At 38.1% G+C, this 19837-nt stretch overlaps 1 protein-coding gene across 3 annotated transcripts in view; it reads right to left on the reverse strand.

The window, feature by feature from the left end:
- UBE3D (ubiquitin protein ligase E3D) overlaps positions 1–18264 on the reverse strand; it is a 76187-nt gene extending 57923 nt beyond the window's left edge. For 2 of the 3 annotated variants that reach the window (XR_008965580.1, XM_057369537.1), the window contains exons 1-7: positions 18144–18249; positions 17638–17840; positions 15544–15634; positions 11201–11432; positions 7127–7196; positions 4637–4706; positions 3719–3827 (exon numbers count right to left, since the gene is read on the reverse strand). Coding sequence is in view for 2 of the 3 variants with exons in the window: in XM_057369537.1 (XP_057225520.1) it covers positions 3719–3827; positions 4637–4706; positions 7127–7196; positions 11201–11432; positions 15544–15634; positions 17638–17840; positions 18144–18205 (837 nt within the window). In the remaining variant the exon portion in view is untranslated. Of the gene's footprint in view, positions 1–3718; positions 3828–4636; positions 4707–7126; positions 7197–11200; positions 11433–15543; positions 15635–17637; positions 17841–18143 lie in introns of all 3 variants that reach the window. The other variant, XM_057369548.1, reaches the window with a different exon arrangement.
- Positions 18265–19837: the final 1573 nt, after the last annotated feature.

The raw sequence follows: 19837 nt of genomic DNA on the forward strand, positions 1-19837 counted from the left end.
GTGCTGAAGAGGTGTTGGGAGAAAATGGTGAAAAAACACAAGCCACTGCCAACACATTTAGTTTTAACTGAACAGAGTTTCTTCCTTTTGAAATTTCTAACATTTTGTGTGGAAGATGCTTTTCAGAAGCAGAATATCCTTCAAACTAGACAAGGGAACAATGCAGCAACAGCTGTCTGCTCCTTTCTAAATCCTTCTGCAATTTGCTGTAGAAAAAGCAACCAAAGCATGTAATTTGCAACCTGGTCCATCTGAAAAGCACTCATTTCTACCACAAGTGTTGGCATTTGGCATCTGACAATCATCTTCTACACCTTGTATGTACATCTCTGGCTCAATGGAAACACAACAAATCTGTGTTAATAATTTAGCATACAACACAGAGAAAACAAACGAATCTCTGGGGGTGGAAGGATTCCTGGCCATGAGAAAAATCAACTTCTGAACTACATTTACTTTTTCAGGCAGTATTTTACATTCTTTTCCTCATGCATGAATTATTTTTTGATCTTGCTTCCAGTCTGAGTGAATAATCACTCACCCAGACTCAGTTTGTTGACTCTAAGCAGTTTGTACATGTTATTTCTGGCTAACACAGTTCCATATTTGGATCTAGGTTTCAAGTACGTGCAATCTTTCCTTCCTTTCTRCCTTGTTATACAGCCAAATTCCTTCCACACTAACCCCAGTAAGAAAAGAAACTCCACAGAAAGATAAATACATAAAGCTCCGAATTCATTCATAATGTGATTGATGACCTTTTCTGAAATGACAGAATCAGAAAAAAAAAAGTATTTGGGAGGTTGCTGGTCTTTTCTTCATTGTTTTCAAATAATTTTGTCAATAAGCTTTAAGGATGTTTTTTGGAGAAAAGCTGCAACAAATCTATCTCAGTTATACTTCATGGGTCTTGAACCAAACATCTGAAATTCTACAACTTAGATTCGGTGATCAGTTTCTCTGTATCTCAGTCTGGGTCTCCAGTATTAATTTGTGCACAATTAGGCATCAATTTGAATTTAACATGGATTAAAAAAAAACCCAATTCTTTTCTTTTTCTTTGCTAGTTCTTTCTTAGTTATCGCAGACATTCCTATTACTTTCATCAGTACACAGTAACTAATGCAAACATCTTTCATTAAAGCTATTTTGCCCTCATACTCTGTTCAGGTAAAGATGTGGTTTCCACATATTTCATAAAGAATAAAGCTCTTTAACACAGCTGGGTAGCTAAGTCTCAACAAGATTCTCATTATCTCACTTCTTGATCACTGCAATGTCCTCCCCATCTCCAATCTTAAATGCAAACCTGTTCTGCTCATGCTCTCTAGGACATGGACAATAATCAGACTTACAGATTTCTCCCACTTTGTTACATATTAGTTTTCTTGGGATATCTTCCCACTCCCTCTCTGCTCACTCTTRAAATAGAAGCTGCCTTACTTTCAAGGCACTTTACAGTCTAATCCCACTCCAAAAACTGCAGTTCTGAACTGCAGAAACTTTCAGTACTGAAAGACTGGAGATAGTATTCAAAGAGCCCAAACTACCACRCAGTTTTGATTCTCACACATGTATCTTTTTTGGGTTTTATGAGATTGATCCCATCCACAAGATTAATTCCCTGTATCTATCCAGAAAACCACTTATTTACCTCTTTCAAAGCTATACTTTTTCACAGTACAGAAAAAATTAGCTATTAAGATGCTGCTATGCAGACCAATAATGTACCATTTTGCTTGTGTTCTCCTATCTCACTGTCTGCTGTCCTCTTACAGGGAACCCTTCAACAGTGGAGCAAAGAGAGGAGACAAGTGATTCACCTTTTACAGAATGTAAAGAGGGCAGAGACATAGGACAAATAAGGACCTCTGTTTGTAGCACTTTTTTCCCATGAAACAAAGAAACTTTTGCTTATTGACATCCTTAAAAAATAATATAAATAAAACATAGCTAGTATATGTTTTACACAGAATAAGTGTAACTTAAAAAATTGAAAGTCTTACTATGATATCTGTAAACAACATAATTGGTAATTCTAAATGATACAGAGGAATAGAGGAAAGTAAGTATACATATTATTTGTGGTTTAAAAAAATTTAAAAGACATGTGATAAACCTTAACTTTAATWATCACATACACAGTCTAAGTTGTGTGTATTCATGCAGGTAAGCACAAACACTGTGAACTAGTATCTTTGGCTCATTATCAAAACAAACAAGTGAGACAGCTGGTTCATGATGCATCAGTGATGAGCCCACTTGTGTACCCTGGCTGTGTGCTCACAGCCTCAAGCACCCACATTTTATTGTTAAGCTGTTGGCAATCATTAATATAAATAGAGCTTACATTGTATTTGAGTTCACAAAGCCTCTGAGTCCTAACACTTAACCCCTGACTCCAGAACACCTGCTGATGTGTATGCAGTAGCCAGAACCTCACTTTGGACATGCATAAGGGTTTTCTCATGTTAAATACTAAAAACATCAACAAAAAACTCACAATTAACCAATATAAAGGAAGAGACACCAATCAGAAGCCAGTCCCTATCTAATTCAGTCCACTCCTCTAATCAATACATTGGCAAAAATGCATCTCAGAGTTAAGAGTAAYGGCAATCTACGAAATGAGGGAATTTTTCTCTTAAAAAAAAAAAAACCAGTTTGCTGTATCTAAGCTACTAGACTTAAGCAACAGAATTTTAGGGAACTTGGGAATAGATAAGCTACAAGGGGAAAATCATAATGATTTTTAATGACTCCTCAATTCAATAATATATAATGATAATTATGGGTCTGCTAATGAAACCTTCATTTTATCATCACAGAAGAGTATTTCTCAATGGTTGTACAAATGTTGTCCTGGCACTAAAATTTATTTAAAAGCAACAGCACTGGAAGTTCCAAAATTATAGAACTTGGACAAAGCATATTATTCACTCAGCATCTGGAAGTTCCAAAATTATAGAACTTGGACAAAGCATATATAAAACAGTTCTTGTGATTAGATTACCTCAAGAAAGTGCTTTTATAAGTTTTTCCAGGGCAGGAACCTAAAATAATGTATTTCTTTATCTTTTGGTCTATGAATTATTTCTGTAAACTGCAAAAATACAAATTCTATACCTATATTTAGTTCAGAAATAAAAGGAAACATCCCTGGTTATAATAATCGTACAGTATTAAGGTAAATCTTGTCCATTCTAAAAGTTTGAGGAATCTAGCTGTCACTATCTAAATATMAAGTTTAACCAAGTTTAACAGCATTAGAACATTAAGTATAACAACCAGTTTTATTTTTATTTGCACTTTGCAATGCAATGCACTGCCTACATTAATAGTCCCTGCTGATTTGAGACAACGCTTTTGGAAGAGGCACTTCTAGTGATTAACGTAAAGAAGCAATGGAGCAAGACAGTGAAATATATATTAAAAAGCTAAAACTTAAGCTTTCCATTAACACAAAATAGTGTTATTTCTGTGCTACTTGTGGTGCTGTAGTACTTCCATTCGTGCATCAGTAAGAGAAAATTTCTACGTGTACATCTACTAGGATTAAAAACTCAGGAATTTTCTTACTTGAACACAAGTACCTCAGACCCGCTTCAAGAATCTGAATTTGTTAATTTTTTTTAATATACAATAATGAATACCATAAATAATACATTTTAGGAACTGGAATACATTTTTCAGCAAGATGAAGGTTTAAAAAACTTACCAGAATATAGGTTTTTCCATCATCTCCTTTAATGGTGAATCGAAATGTGCTTTTAGCAGAGGATAATTCCAAAAGACACTGAGCAACCATGCTCTGTACAAATTGAGACCTGTTTAAGAATTAACCACATATCATGCTTTCATAACAAYTACACAGACAGTCATTCATATCTATGCACTACAGGTAAATAAGTATCTCATACTTCAATTCCACTACATCCTACAGTCACATTTTACTGAAAGATGGGGCTTCTTTATCTTCAAACTCAAAAATAGAGAGCTTTTTATTTCCTGTAACAGGAATTTTTATTAGATGAGGATTCTAAATTGCTCCACATCCTTTATTTTGGCTGACACCAAATGTCAAATGATGAATAGAAGCTTTTCCCTATTGTATTTTATACATATGAAGACAAAGTTCAGAATGATGCACATATTTCAAATATAATTCACAGTAAGAAAGAATCATGATTACATCCTTGTATGTTACCAGCATGCTAGTCTTAAATTCAAACTGAATTACTTCAAAATTCAAAAGTCTCACTTCCAATTAAACATTTCAAGCTTTCCTTAATTTAACTTTACCTGACATAAACTTCTGTTTCCATAATTAGTTACCAGATATKGTGGAAATTTAAATAGCACAAAATAAAAAAGTATTTTATTTTGGATTATCACCTGAATAGTGAGACACTGTGACAAATTATACATAATATATTTCCTGCATGAGATGACAAACAAAACTGTACATGAGCAAATTTAAGCTACTTTGCCTTTTTAATGCTTAATTCTGTGATGATTACATAAAATTGCACTCTGTTATTGTATGTTATTATTCAAGAATCTACAACATTAAAGTATTTCTAGCATCCTTTCAAAAACATATACTTGAGCAAATTATCTGCTTTTTTTTTGTTACCTTGGTGTTGGACTGAAACTTCCCTCAGCTAGTTGAATAATCACCTCGGTGACATAATATTTAATGGTATCTAAAATGACAAAAAACGTTTTTCAAATATAACAGAATAACCAACTTGTTAAGATTAGACTGTAAGTCACCATATCACTATACTAACTAAACATTTGTTCAGTAGTCAGTTAAGAGGTGCAGCAGACGATCAAATTCTGCTTTGGTTCATAGGAGAAGCAACCAGAACAAAAAGCCTGCACTGCCTGAAGAAAACTGCTCTGAGCTAATTACAGGATCAGCAATTCCTCATTCATRTTGATCTTTGTTTAATGCAGGGAACAATCATCTTCAACCAAAGCAAGCAAGAGCTCAAGCCAAATCTGAAAGACGAATTGAAAGAACTTTCCTAAAGCACTGAGATCAGCATAGCTTACATAAGTATTTTAGTACCCTCTGCTGCTTAGTAATGCTGCAGTGAATCACAAGAGACAGTTTTAATAACAGCTCACACAGGGGAATAATTTTCTTCTTTGCTCAAAGAGCAGAATGGAACTTCTTTCCAAAAATCATACTAACTCAACACTCACACTGCATACATTCTGAATTTCAATGAAACTGTTCACCAAGAGCTCCACTAAGACAGCTTTTAACACTAAATGTAAGTGTTTGAGAATGTAATTTAACCTCCATCAATAAAGTCAGGTCAATGATGATCATACTGAAGATCTGCTGGGTCTATRTTGCAAATACAGCCTAACTAGAGGGCCAGCAAAACAGACTAAGTAAAAAAAAATCATTCTAACTAAACCTTAACATGTGAACAACTGGAAGATTCATCTGTTCCACAAGTTTTAAGGACAGATTGTCTTATGTTGACTTATCTCTCTCTTATCTATGTTGACACATACCATTAAAACTGGATGAAAGAAAGCATTTCAGGAAGACTGTTTCTGTTTAAAGACTCCAAAGGCTTGGTAATCTCACCCYTTCTCCAGGTAAATACTTCACTTTCTAAATTATCTTCACTGTTAGGAAAYTACATTTTACCTCTAAGTTTAATTGAAATCTGCTCCATGCTATGTGGATTCTTGGAGACAGTTCTTGGAGAAAAAGACAGTTCAGTCCTTCTCTTCCTCAGCCATTACCCTGAGTAAGGAATTGGTGCTWCTGCTATAAGGGTACTTGGAATTCAGGAGCTGTTTGCTCAGAGAGACAGAAGGTGTGATTTCCCAAGAAGAAATAATAAAAATATATGTTGATAGAGTTGGGGGAAGGAACTGCCAATGGGGGAATCTCAAAGCTGAATCTGGTGTCCACAGCTACACTGCTCTAATCCTGCTTTATCTTCCAGACTCACATACCTGCTCTCTAGTCTCTTTCCACAGAGATGCTCTGCCTAGGCTTATACCATGAATCTCTGGTTCATTTGTCTATTCTCTGAACTCTACCTAAATTTCCTACAGTACTGAAGAAATGTAGTCAAAACAATGGATATTCTATCTAATTTTAGCCCTGTTCAGAGTCCATACCAAAGCCCTGCACRTCCATACAGTGTTTGCCTTTCCCCTTTGCCACTGACCTATTACTCATGACCTTGTTATTCACACTCTTCTCCAAGCACTCCTTTCCCAAAGTCACATCTCGCTTTTGGGCTTTCCAACACTGTTCCTTAAATTTGGTTTCATTGAAGCCTGTATTGTTAGATCCTGTACAGGATAATCAGAACATTCTGTAACAAAAGACCTTCTGTCTTGTATCTCCTTATGACATTTTTTAAATAGCCTTTGCATTTTCTGAGAAGTTTTTCTATTCACCAGATCTCTGAACTGAGACAAGCTTACACTGACTGATGCAGTGAAGCAGAGGGAGAATGAAAGAAGGAACCCTGCTAACAACAGTCTTATCTATGCTTCCCTTCTGCTAATAACTGAATTTTAAAAACAACCAGACACTCATCTTTACACTACTTCAGGTAAACCCTGCTGATCCAGTATAATTACAGCTTTTCAACTGATAAACTCAACAGCTCATCAACAGATGAGGATGAGACATAACCTGTTTCTCTGACAAAGCTTCCTTCCCACAAAACCAGGCTCACTGTTAGCAATAAGATCTGCAGCTTCTAGTTGTGCTGATCAAATTCTGAATTTACTTTTCACTTATTCTCCAGAACAGATAGGAAAATAAGCAACCGATAATTTCTCAGGTCTCCATTTTTACTGGGATTCCTAGTAAACAGGAATCATGTATTGAGACTTCCAAAGGTTTGGAATTAGCCGAATACACCACAGAAGCAAGGGTAAAGAAAATTCCTGCTGAAAGTTGCTTTCAAGCTCTAACACTGGAAGCAACAATCTCATCTGTTCCAGAACGGAATGAGACAAACACACAAGAATCAGCCCTGCACTTGACTGATAAACTACTTTCCTCCAGTGTTTTTAACCTCCAGTGCACAAAGGCTGATACAGTCAAGTCTGGTTTTTTTTGTACATCTCATACCTGATGAAACTGTTTCTCCCAGCATTGTCTTGCAGCGCTTACAAATTACTCTGGTATTTTCTTTTGACTTCTGTAGGACAAAGAAATATCATTTAAATGTCACTCAGATATTCTGAAAAAGGAATGCATAATTGTAACAAAATTTACAGAGCAGATAGTGACCTTTGTACTTGCTTCTGTCTTCTATGTTTACATGCACACAGATTTGCCTTCACTACTTCAGCTTTCTACACTTGGATTGCTTGCAAGTTTCATCCTCATTTTAAAATCTGGAAATATATACACWCAGCACAACCTGTAATAGCTAATAGAAGAATCTTATAATATGACTGACTGGATGATAAAATGATAAACTAAATTCGATTTTGGTAAGGGTGAAATAATGCACCTGAAATTAAGTAATCCATAATATATACATAAAATAGTATGCTGCAATGTGACTGCTATTACTCAGTAACAAGTTCTAACCACTGTGGACAGTTTTACAGGCGTTGAATACCAGTTCAATGTTCTGCAGAGAGCAAAAAATGTCTGCAGATTATTTTGAGTTACTAGGAAACAGCTGAAGTACACAACCCAGCATGATATTTCAGAAAGATGCAGTGGATTCTGCTCTTGAACAACTCTTCTCCCTCAGTTCAAACAGATACAGAGAAGGTATTGACAAAGAATAAGAATTATTGCCAGAAGTGCAAARCAGTTTCCATATGTGAGATGAAAATACACATAACAGGACAATAATCAGAAAACTGATCTGTATTATGTATCATTGAGACACATAAAATAACAAATGTTTAGGAAAAGCTGAACAGAAAAAACCAAACATATGCCCTCATAGCTCATGCTATGAAATTCTAACCCTGTTTGTATAAAAAAAAGGAAGGCATTTTTCATACAATACATAATATAGTTTGGTACTCACTATATGAAAGCATTTTTCGTATTAAAAGTATACACAAGTTCAGAAAGTCTTCATAAATTCAGAGGAAGCAATGATCATCGAGGGCTTATTAAAAACAACAATGTGGATAACAATATCTAGTTCAAGGAGTCTGTACACTCYTCAAAACATCACTGAATATCTGCTTTAGCTTTATGCATCTATTATCGCCCTTTGAAAAAGATTTCATTTCTCAATGAAATTCTACCCTATAACTACTCTTATTACAGTGTTAATATTTAAATTTGATACATCTAAGAAGTAAGCACAATTCCGACTTTAATCTAAAGTCTAAACTTCAGAACTGGCTCTGTGTGAGCTTATTAACCTGGGGGTAGCACATTAGAGCTCTGGTCTGAAAGCAGCACATATATATAACCTTAATGATGGTCAAAAACAGAGAATCAAACTAAAAGCCTGAGATCTGACTATGTAGGAACTAAAGTCCCCTTGCTATGGAGATGAGAAAAATCATCTGGTTCATATATATGTAGTTATACCCTTTCCCAATTCTGACCTTTCTACTCCTCTCAAACATATGCAGTGAAATTACTTGCTCAGTGTGAAAAGCAAGGATAAATAGACAAGGTTTTACATAAGCCAGTGTTTGAGACTGGTACAAACACTGCACAGGACAAGTACAGAATACGCAGTACTGACTTGAAAGCTACAACTTGAGGGTTTTTTTCTGACTACAGTTACAGGTGCTGACTGAGAACTGTGCCTAAAAAACAACACTAACTCGTATCATGCTTCAATGGAAAAAGGGATAGTTTTAGCTCAACTAATTAAATCAATATATCTATTTGACAACTTGCAGCTGCTGGCAATCTGCAGATGCAGGTGGATCACAAGCCTAACAGTTTCTGTTTCTATTCCTAAGGATCCCTGATACAGTGTCAGGAAAAATATTTTCCCCAAGAGATACTATTAAGATGCTGCAAGACCACGTGACATTYAAAAACTATGTTACACTGGAAGACTAATAGATGTGACAAATATTTTTGCAATGGACGGATGCTGTCTTAATCCCATTGGAGTCTGGAAAATATTGTTTAAGCATCCCTGGTACATTTCTSCTACTATTCTGGTCATAGGCAAACATTTTCCAAAGAATTGCAATGCAATTAAAAAAGAACTTTTGTACTAAAGCAGACTGCAACAATATTCTCTGAAATGAGAACATTTATGCCAATAGCAATCTGTCTTGCCTGTAACTTTCTATTACTCATATTATGGAAGAATTTTATGCTTCAGTATGAGGAGTTTTTTCCTTATTAGTCCACTTTCTGCTAGATCTAACAGTTTTGCTCATTTGCTTGGCAGCTGAGTGATGCTGGAAATAAGCAAACACAGAAATGAGAATTCATTGCAAGTGGGAAAGATGTAAAAAAAGGGATTTGACACAAACAAGGAACAAATTCTCAACTTCAATGCAAGTTTAAGGAAGCAAACATGAAAATTCATCATCCTAAACAACTATTATATGCCTCTGACATAAAACAGCCTCCTCCCTCATTCAAAAGTTCTGCTGTTAYCCTGATTTGACCCACATCTCAATAACAACTTTGTTCCACATCCTTTTATTACATTTCTGCCTCCAAATCAATCTTTTTTTTCGCAAACATTCTCTTTGATGAAGAAGTGTGCAATATGAACTCCATGCACTGTGCCTCTTCCTGTATTTGTTCTGTTGTTCTAAAATCTCTTTAAGATTACTGAAATGCGAGAATTCATTTTGGCAATCTCTGGCAGAAAGCATTGTCCTCTTGGAAATTTGGAATCATCTACTCCGCCTCCTTCTCAAGGAAACTTAGAATAAATAACCCCATTGTCACAGAGTTAAGCCAAATTAATCTGCTTCTACCATGCTGATATCCTTTCAGGGTATCAGTCCTTATTTTCCTCTCCACATATTCTGCTTTTCAAAGAGTAATAGAACAAGGAACCCAAGGGACCACAGCTGCAAAACTTGAAAATAGGGACAACAGGACAAACTGCTCCCCAGGCAGAGAGGATGCTTGGAGCATTGCACCAACAACTATTGAAYTGCGAGAATTGCAGTGATTCTTCCTGGGGATTACACATCGCTATAAGCAGCAGGTAGAAATCGGGGTCTCTGGTRTTAGCTCTCAAGAGATTAAACATTTCATGCTGGGGATCTCTACAGAGTAAATCATCAATTGTTAACAGATGCAAATCGCTAAGGCAGCAATGCAGACGGATTTCAATAATCAGTTTTGATAYTTGGTGTTGGAAGAAAATGCAGCATACAGTGTAGGCCCCATCTTTGTCAGCACAAATGCAGACAAGCAGTAGATTAATAGTAAAGGTTTTATGGAACTGTAGGCTTTGGTGAACTTAGTTCCTCGATGTTCTTCCAGCAGAAGAAAAGATTATTGCTTCAACTTGTACTATACAAGTGCTAGATGTCCACGATGAGTAAAGTACTGAATTGTCTTTCTTCATGGTTTTTATCCCACCACTGACACATCAKCACCCCTACATTTYTTTTCCCTCTGGGCAACAACAAATTTTGATGTTTCYAAGCCAAATTACATCCTTCTTCCTACASACTTGGTTGATGAATCKATCTMGTCCTGGAAGACCTCAGAAACATCAACATGAAGAGCTATAACATGAGATGACAGGTTCCTTTCACTACAAAAAGCAGTCAAAAAACCTCAATTTTCTTATTATGCTTTAAGAACATAAGACATCCATATCTAAACCCAAAGCACATATTCTGRTATTTCCAAGTCTTTCTAAAAGTTGAAGTAAAAAGAAAAATCACTCTTTGTTCTACTATCCTTTGACAAACGCCTAAAATTTTGGGGGAAAACATTTGGGTGYAGAACCACATAACTAAGTAGCTTCTAATTCCTTTTCTAGGACTAAGTTCTACTTACATATCAAGGTGAACATAAAGACTATGGTGTGAGCTTCAGAAAATGTAAAACATAGCCTAGAATATTTTCTGGCTTCTCTACAGCTGAATGTCAAAAAATCCCTATGACCCTCAAAACAGTTCTGTAATACATACAAATTAAATAAAYTAGGAATGAAAGAAAGTACTTTACAATGAAAATGTTCAAATAAATTCMCCTAAGAATTAGTTGAAGAAAATACTTTACCAAGCTGGAGTCACTCTGAGAAACATTGTGTCCRGCCTCTGAGCAGCAAGCAGGGGATTCAGGCAGATGGGATTCATTTCCTGAATTCAGCAGAAAAAAAGTGTCTCCAAGAAAACAGTCACCATGCTGAGGGYGCAAAGGGCTTCTGGCAAATGGGTCAGGGTGACAACACCACTCTTCAACTAAATCACTCCAGTTTTCACTCGGTAGAGGAAGAACTCTGAGAAATTTCCTTAGAGGGAAGAAGAGACAAGTATTTCAATRCATTATAATTAATTTCTAAGACACTAAAAGAGAGTTTAGACTTCCTACAAATAGTGGGCAAGTATGGCATTTTCTCAAAAGGAAGTGCTTTACTCTCTTTTTGGTCAAAGACACTTTCTTTGGAAGTATTCTAAGAAAGCAATGGCTGAATTTCCTGCCAAGCATTTCCCAAGGGTGAATCTCCAATAATTGTAAGGCAGAATTTGGCACAATCCGCTCTTGAAATGAATCACATGGCAAAAATACAACAGCTTTACCCATTCATAAAAATATGACAATGCGCATATGCAATTACACTTATTATTACTTCTTGTAAAGCTCCCTTGCACCAAATGTTGATATAAAACAACAGAAACAGACTCATGCCACAGCAAGATTCAGCATGTTCTTTGTTTTACAGTCAGATACCAGACTTTGGTACAAAGCTAAATCCTGAATAAAATACCACAGCACTTCTTCATGTTAAAAACCCAACCAAAACATAAAATACAACAAAACAAAACAAAAAAAATTTAAAAAAAAACCCAAATCAAACAACAACAACACCAAACCCACCATCCCCCCCCCCCAAAAAAAAACACAAAGGATAAGTCAATCTTAATTTAGATTCTGATACTTGGATCCAAATTTCAAAAGTCATATACAAAAAAAAGGCAAATCCCTCTCTCACAGGTAGCTGTACGGACCAAGGATACTGCTTCCTAAAATACTATTCTGCTTTCATTATCATTTGTAATTGCGTTTTCATTTTCTCCTTTCTGCCTCGTTTCTTTGAATGCTTTCGTTTTGTAACCCTATTTCTTCTGCTGTCTCCTGAAACTTTTATACAAAATTTCTTGATTCTACTCCTTACTTAAAACTTTGCTTATGCAAATAAAAACACAGCTGCTAAGCCAGCAGTTAGACATCCTCCCTTTCTTGCAGTTCCCWGACCAACATTTTCTGAAGATGTCAGTTCTTTGTATTGTAGTTTCTTGGCCTTTTTGAATTGTTCGGTAGGTGAAATAATCTTTTATAAAAAAAAATCCTTTTTTTTCTAGATAGACAATACACTTTAAACTCTGCTTGCCCCATCTGCAGATGAAAGTTGGAATAAMGCATCCTCTGACCCAGCTTTACCAAAACTAAATAGTCACCTCTCAGCACTACCCRTGTCTGTGTTCATTTTCTGTGGTCTTAAGTATTTCTTGAGATACAACTCAATTCTGCCAAAYTGAGTTTAGTTCTGGCCTAATAACTGATTCTTCATCAACCTTTACAATTAGTTTCAGTGCCTGAAGTCACACTGAAAAGTCTTCCTGTATTGCTTTTTATACTAACATAACAAAAAGCTGGTAYTGTTCAGCAATGTTTTTACAAGGGAAAAAAAAAAGAGATTACCTTAAACCACAGACTAATGCTGTTCCATTTCATTACATGAACATTTCTTTACCCTCACAACCTACAACATCAAGATCTTCACTTCTTTTCCAACAGAAGCAGTTTYTCCAATCAGAATTTCCTAAACAGACTCCTCCTAACTTTGAGCTATACAGAGAATATAGCATTTCCACTGTATTTTAGGCTTTTGCCACTCATAGGGGGGAAGTGATATCCTAGATCACCAGAACTGGAAAAATGTAATACGAAGAAAAAATGGAGCTTTTCAGAAATACAAACAAACAAAACCAGCTTGAGGCTTACTGTGTATTCACTAAATTGAGGCTGCTAAACACYATAATAAAACCCAGAAAATAGGATGATTTATCTCCCTAAACTTGYTCCTAATAAATGAGTTTCTACTTGAAGATAGCCACCTAGGCTGCCTTCACAGTCAGAGAGCAACAAACAATTCTCAGGTTGGGACCTTTAAAAGAAGCTTTCTCCTTCTGCAAGTGTCTGATCTAGTCAGGCTGAAACTCCTCCTGGAGATAGTTCTCAGATTCCAACCAGAAGAGTAGGTAATCAACTTATTTTTAAAAGGATTGAAGTTAAGCACCAGTGTATGAGAGCCCAGCCATAAGGATATAACCCTTATATGGTCTTCCAGGCTAAGGCAAGTATTTGACCATAAAGATCCCTGTAAGGCTGGATTAATCAAAGTAACCCCTAATGCCATTAACTAATACTCAGTAATATCACTCTATCTACAGAAAACTGGAAGTAAAATGGATTTTAGACTTTTAAACCTATAACTGTTCTGTTCCCATCCCCCATGGGAAGCCTGGCAGAATCTGTGGTCCCACAGAGATAGAAAAGCCCACACTGGAATAARTTTGCTGGCAGAACTTGTGGCCCTTTTCATTAAATTTTGTCTTCCCTGTCCAGCTGATGAGGGGAGTGATAGAGAGGCTTTGGTGGGTACCTGGCATTCACCCACAAGCCTTTAAGAATTTCTTCACGACAGAAACAAAGTCTTAAAAATTTATTTTATATATGAGGTACACTTAGCCTAACTGGAAGGAGACAAAGAAAAAAGAAAGTGCCCCTAATTCTTTGCAGCTCTTACATGATGGAAGAAAAAAAACTAACAATTTTCTCTAATGCGGGTAATGTGAGGGTAATGAAAAAGAATCAGAGAGCACAACCCTATCTGTGAAGAGCTATCAGATTTATGTAAGGAAACAGACTGAGGCAGAGGATTTCAGAAAATGTATAGAGGCAATTTTGGTGCACCAAGGAAGGATTACTTACATTTAAACCATTCCTAGTATATTTCTTAATCTAACCTTTAAAATGAAGGCTCTTGCTTCAATTGAAGATTACTGCCACCTTCTTTGCAGCAACTTCGTAGCTATTGGAAGAGTTTTATGTGTTCTCCACAACCTTATCTAGACTAAATCCCATTTACTTCAATTTCTTCTCAAAGGTATAATTTTCTAGATCTCAGGTTTTACTTATTACAGACCCTTTCCTAGTAATTCACACTTTAATTAAAGTTCTCTTCCACACAGTTCTGTAACTTCCCTTCAATCCCTCCATCTCTGCTGTCACTGTCATACTTAACTCATCCTGGAGGGAGGAACACATGAATTCTGTAGCTAGAAGTTCTGACTATGCTACTCTCTTCCTTTKGGAAATGCTGGAACAGAAGGTGTTGGATACACTGGCAGCTCCACTCTTCTACCCCTGTCTGAGTCTTTTTTAGTGGCAACATTCAAGGGGCTCAGAGGCTTCCTGCAAGTATGCCAAGTGAAAAGCTATGGACATGCATTCTTTTTCCTTTCTCAAAAATTCTGCTTGTGTCACATTACAGGATGCAGAACCAAAAGATTTAAACTACATGCATATGAATTTGATGTGCTGAAATTGAGGAAAACACCCACTCAGAGATGCGAATATAAAAGTGCAATGTATTTTGAAAGCAAATGTTACTGACTAGAAATTAGAAGTTTCATTACTTTAGCAATGCATCAAAATAAGAGTTTTACTAGACTTTCTAATGAAAGTTACAAAATCCTCTTTCAGTTACATTCAGACTAGCCATAAAACTGAAGTTTAGAGAAGGCAACATATTTGTATTATCATTTTGAGTATTASGAGCCACACAGATCATAAAAGGTTCTAAGTCCATCTCTAACAATTTTTATATATTCAGCTGAAGCTGTCAAAATTGCTCATCAGAAGAGCTAGATAATGCAGSATCTTTTTATTAAAATTCTCGTTCACTCCGCAGACTTTGTAAGGAACAGAGATAAGGCCGAGTCACACAACTAAGACACAATTCCAGTATTTCCCAAATTCAGCACCCCTGAACTATGAGAAGGCAGGCTTTGCTTAACAGATAAAAGGAAGCTATGGTCAATATTCTGAGCAGCCACTCTATAATTACAGCATGATGACCAAAGGAAATTTACAAGAGACTGAAAGTAACTGAAAAGGATGCCAAAAGTGCAGAGGAAGAAAGAAATCAAGACGTAAATGAATAAACAGCTAAAAAGTGCTTGAGATAATGTTGCTTTTTGTCATCTGTAGTGCTTCAAATGTGTTCTTGTCTATCAGTTTCAAATAAATACATTTTAGCTATCTCTATACAAAAAACATGAATACCAATCATGATGGCATTTATTGCTATAAATACAAGACACTGCAGTACTCACCGGTCTTTTACTACGACGTCACCACAGGACTGACAGTAAAAGACGTAATTCTTGTTGGATTTCAGGCTTTCCCGCAAAGTGAAAACCAGATCTGAGATGTAAGGAAACATWTTAATCTTCAAAATTGTGTGAAATTATCAGTCACTTGTACAAAAAAAATCCTGCCAAATACCTCAATCCAAAAAGGATAAATCTAACAGACAAAACAAAATGCTGACATTTGACAGCCTTAATTTTTTTACCTGTAGAAGCAAGTATTCAGATTTAGGAAAAAATTGCCATCTCTACCTCGTGCCCCATATTACTGAGAAGGAACTGTACATGAGAATAATTATCTTCAAGGCGCAAATCGTCTCCAGAAGGGAATTGATATATTGATTTCATTGCAGAGATTATAAAAGTCAAAATTTAATGCCACTCTTTTGTAAAAGTATTTCTGATAATCAGTGYATCTGCAATATGAGGGGACACCCCAACATGCACCACAAAGAGTCAGGACGGGGAGCAGGGGGAGGCACTAGTTTTCAGTCATTTTCAGACAGGTAAGAAACCAAACATTGTGGAAGCACTCCAGGAAAAGATAGTGAGCAACGGCCTCTGCAGGCCAGGAAAGCAAAAATGGTCTCACAAAAGGCTGCTCAAACAACTTTTCCAAAGTTAAAAAAGATGCCATAAAAGAAGCTATAAAAGAAGGTATAAAAGTTACTATTAAATTATTTGATAGCATTAAGTAGAAAAAAGTAAAACTGTAAGCCTAGTTCTACAAATGAATATGCTTTATATCACTCACTTTCTCATACGTAAGAATCAAAGTATACTCTCAGCACTGACATTCAGTATTTGAAATTCAGGATTCAATCGCAAAAGGAAAATACTTTAAGAGGTTCCAGAATTTCAACTACTTTTGCATAATAATATAAAACATCAAAACMTAAAATATAAAACATTATCCAATATATACACTACCATCTGCTTCACATACTTATTTTTCACTATTATGGCTTTGCAAGGCAAATTTTTAAAACTTCAGCTTTGCTCTTTTGAAATGCCTCGCTAATAGGACACATTAGATAATTTTAGTGTAATTGAGTTGTCAAAGCACWTGCATAATTACAGATTAATGTACAGATGCAACTTTAGAATTGAAGCAACATGTTTCTGGTGCTGAAATCATTGCTGTATATTACATAATCAGCCTTTTCTACTTTAAAAGCTCAGAATGGTAATTTTGTRTTATTTAATATATCTTTTGGTGTCACATACTATGAAATAAATCTAAACATATTGAGCTTGGGTGCCAGGATGAAAGAAAGCAACAGCTGTACTACCATGCTTTCTATTTACTGCAAACACATCCTCATCCCAAATTAGCATCATGGAAATAAAGAAGGTAACTTTGCAGATGTTACCTGTGACATTAACCTCTGCAAAYCTCAGCTGTGAGAATAATGAACCGCAACACAAACCCATAATCCTTTATGATTAAGTGGTCAGGGATGGACAAACATAGTCTGACTGACTGCACGAATTAGATGACTGCATTACTGATAGGATGGAGAGCAACGGGAACAAATCGAAAGTTAATTTAGATTAGATATTAGGAAGAAAYTCTTTAATGTGAGGGTGGTGAGACACTGGAACAGATTGCACAGGGAGGTGGTGGATGCCCCAATCCTGACAGTGTTCAAAGACAGGCTGGGTAAACCCTTGAGCATCCTGGTCTAGTGGGAGGTGTTCCTGCACATAGCAAGGAAGGATTGGGACTAAATKATCTTTAAAGTGCAATCCAGTCCCKTAGCATTTTATGATTCGAAGATTTGCAGCTGCCAAACACAAAACAGGAGAGAAAGRAAATAATTTTTAAGTCTTATCGGAAAGCACGGGGGAGCGGGGTAACGCTGAGCAGCACCCAAACACACCGCCTTTCCCTTTCATTACGTCATTTCTGCACTTTTGCTTTTCAAAACTGACATTCCCAGGAGGGGTTTGCTCTATATAATCTACACCTCGCAGCCTCTGCCCTTACACCCAAGGGGTTCCAGGCCACCCTCCCGGATTCCCCCGCCGGCCCTGCCCCGTCCCCCCGTCCCTCACCGGCGGCGGGCGGCGGGCGGCGCAGGCGCACGCGCAGGTGCAGCCCGTCCCCGCGCAGGCKCCGCAGCCCGCGGCACGAGGACGGCGCCAGGCTGACCCCTGCCGGCAGCGCCGCCGCATCGCAGCTCCCGCCGCTCCTCACTTGCAGGGAATCCGCGCACACCGCCACCTCCACGGGCGCGCTGGGGAGCTCCGCCGCCGCGCTGCGGAGGAAAAGCAACGGGTATGCCTCGGSAAGGAGCTGGCGGGGCGCGCTGCTGCTCTACACAGCCGCGCCCCGGGATCCACGCGGTGAACGAGGAGCAGCCGGGAGAAACAATCCACCGTTCTCAGGAAACATTTATTTGCACAGCAGCCCGGGCAGTGCCGAGTCGGACAGGGAGAGGCGCCCGCACTCAACCCGTTCCCCGCGCTGAAGGCTAAGGACGCCAAAAGCCAGACCCGCCGCGCCCCCCGGCTGCCCCGCACGGCCCGAGCGGCGGCGGGCAGCAGTGCCCCCGCACTACCGGATAACCAGCAAGGCGCTCTGCGTCCCCCGCCTGATCTCCATCAGGAACGCGGCCGCCATGCCCGCACGGACCGGCACTGCCGGCACTGCCAGGTAGCGGCCGCTGTCCCGCCTGCGCAGGCGCGGGGCCGCCTCCCGCCCGCCACAGCGCCGCCTGCACGGAGTGCACAGTGAGGGAATCGCTGAGGGAATCACTGAGGGAATCACAGTCTCATCCAGGCGGGAAGAGACCTCTGTGATCACCCAACCGGCCCCCCGGCACTACCGCTGTAACCCACAACCACCACCCAGCTCCACATCCATATGCCTCTTGAACRCCTCCAGGGATGGTGACTCTGCCACCTCCCTGGGAAATTTATTTCAACGCTTGACCACCCTGAAAATGAAAAACATTATTCTAAYGTCTAGTCTGAACGTCCCCTGTCTCMGTTTAAGGCCATTCCYCCCAGGCCTGTCACTGTWGGTRKAAGARACCGRCCCCAAAAAASACCTYTCAGGGAGTTGTAGAGAGCAATGAGGTTCCCTCTGAGCCTCCTTGAGACTAAGCAACACCAGCTCCCTCAGCCTTAACTCCTAGGACATGTTTTCTAGACTCTTCACAAGCCTTGTTGCTCTTCTCTGGACATGCTCCAGCATATCAATGTCCTTTTTAAAGTGAAACTGATCRCAGCACTCCATATGCGGCCTCATCAGCGCTGAGTACAGAGGGACAATCACTGCCCTGCTCCTGCTGGCCACACTATTGTTATAAACACATATTGTAGTGTTGGATTTCACAAATATTAAGATGAGTGCTGTGTGTGTGATAAACACATATTGTAGTGATGGTTCTCGCAGAGATTAAAGGTAGATGCTGTATGTTGTACATCATGATATAATGTTGTCTTGTAGAAGAAGTTTAGTTATGTAAACGTGATTGTGAAATAATTACTGCTCTTATTTTCTTTGTAATTCAGATGTAGTTATAGAACACTTTTGATTATCTTGCAATAACTGAAATATTGTAGATTGTAATTTAAACTTTTCCAAGTCGAATTTTTTTTTGCACATTATAGCAAAACTATACAAGAAGCTACAGGGAGACTCATTGAGATTATGAATGGTGCTCTGGCTGCAAATACACTGACCAAAAGATAAGATAAGGAGAAAGGAATGTATGAGAAAAGGATCACTGTCCCCAAGGCTATCAGCACAGACCTTGACCAAAAGGGGGAATGGATGAGTATTAGAAAAAGTCTCTGGTCAGAGGAKCTTGTAAAACATCCATCGTTTGCAGCAAAAGGAGTCTGGCTGGTGAGACCCCCAACCTTCAGATAAGCTTATCTGCATGGAAAAGTCAGGGGTGTTGTAACCCCTGTTATAAATACTTCTCTATCGACAAAGACCATCTGCTGAAATTACGGAATAGGGGTCACATAAACATGACCCCAGGAGCATAAAACAACAAGACTGTAAAAAGGCGGATCCATGTTAAAAAGTTACTAGACAAATTTAAATATGCATAAATGTCTATGAATAGGCATTAGGCTCATGTAGCACAGAATGTATTTAAAGAGGTTTCTGTCAATACCCAGCGTGTCTCTGGCAGATTGCCAAGCACCCGACGTCATATTCTTTTGCTTTCATGTACCCTATTGTCATTTATTAAAACCCTTTAAATTTTAACAAGAAAGTGAATCTCATTTTTCACAC

Source organism: Malurus melanocephalus, unplaced genomic scaffold, assembly GCF_030028575.1.
Source record: "Malurus melanocephalus ecotype Western Australia unplaced genomic scaffold, MMel_1.1 scaffold_4, whole genome shotgun sequence".
Classification (NCBI taxonomy): Eukaryota; Metazoa; Chordata; class Aves; order Passeriformes; family Maluridae; genus Malurus; species Malurus melanocephalus.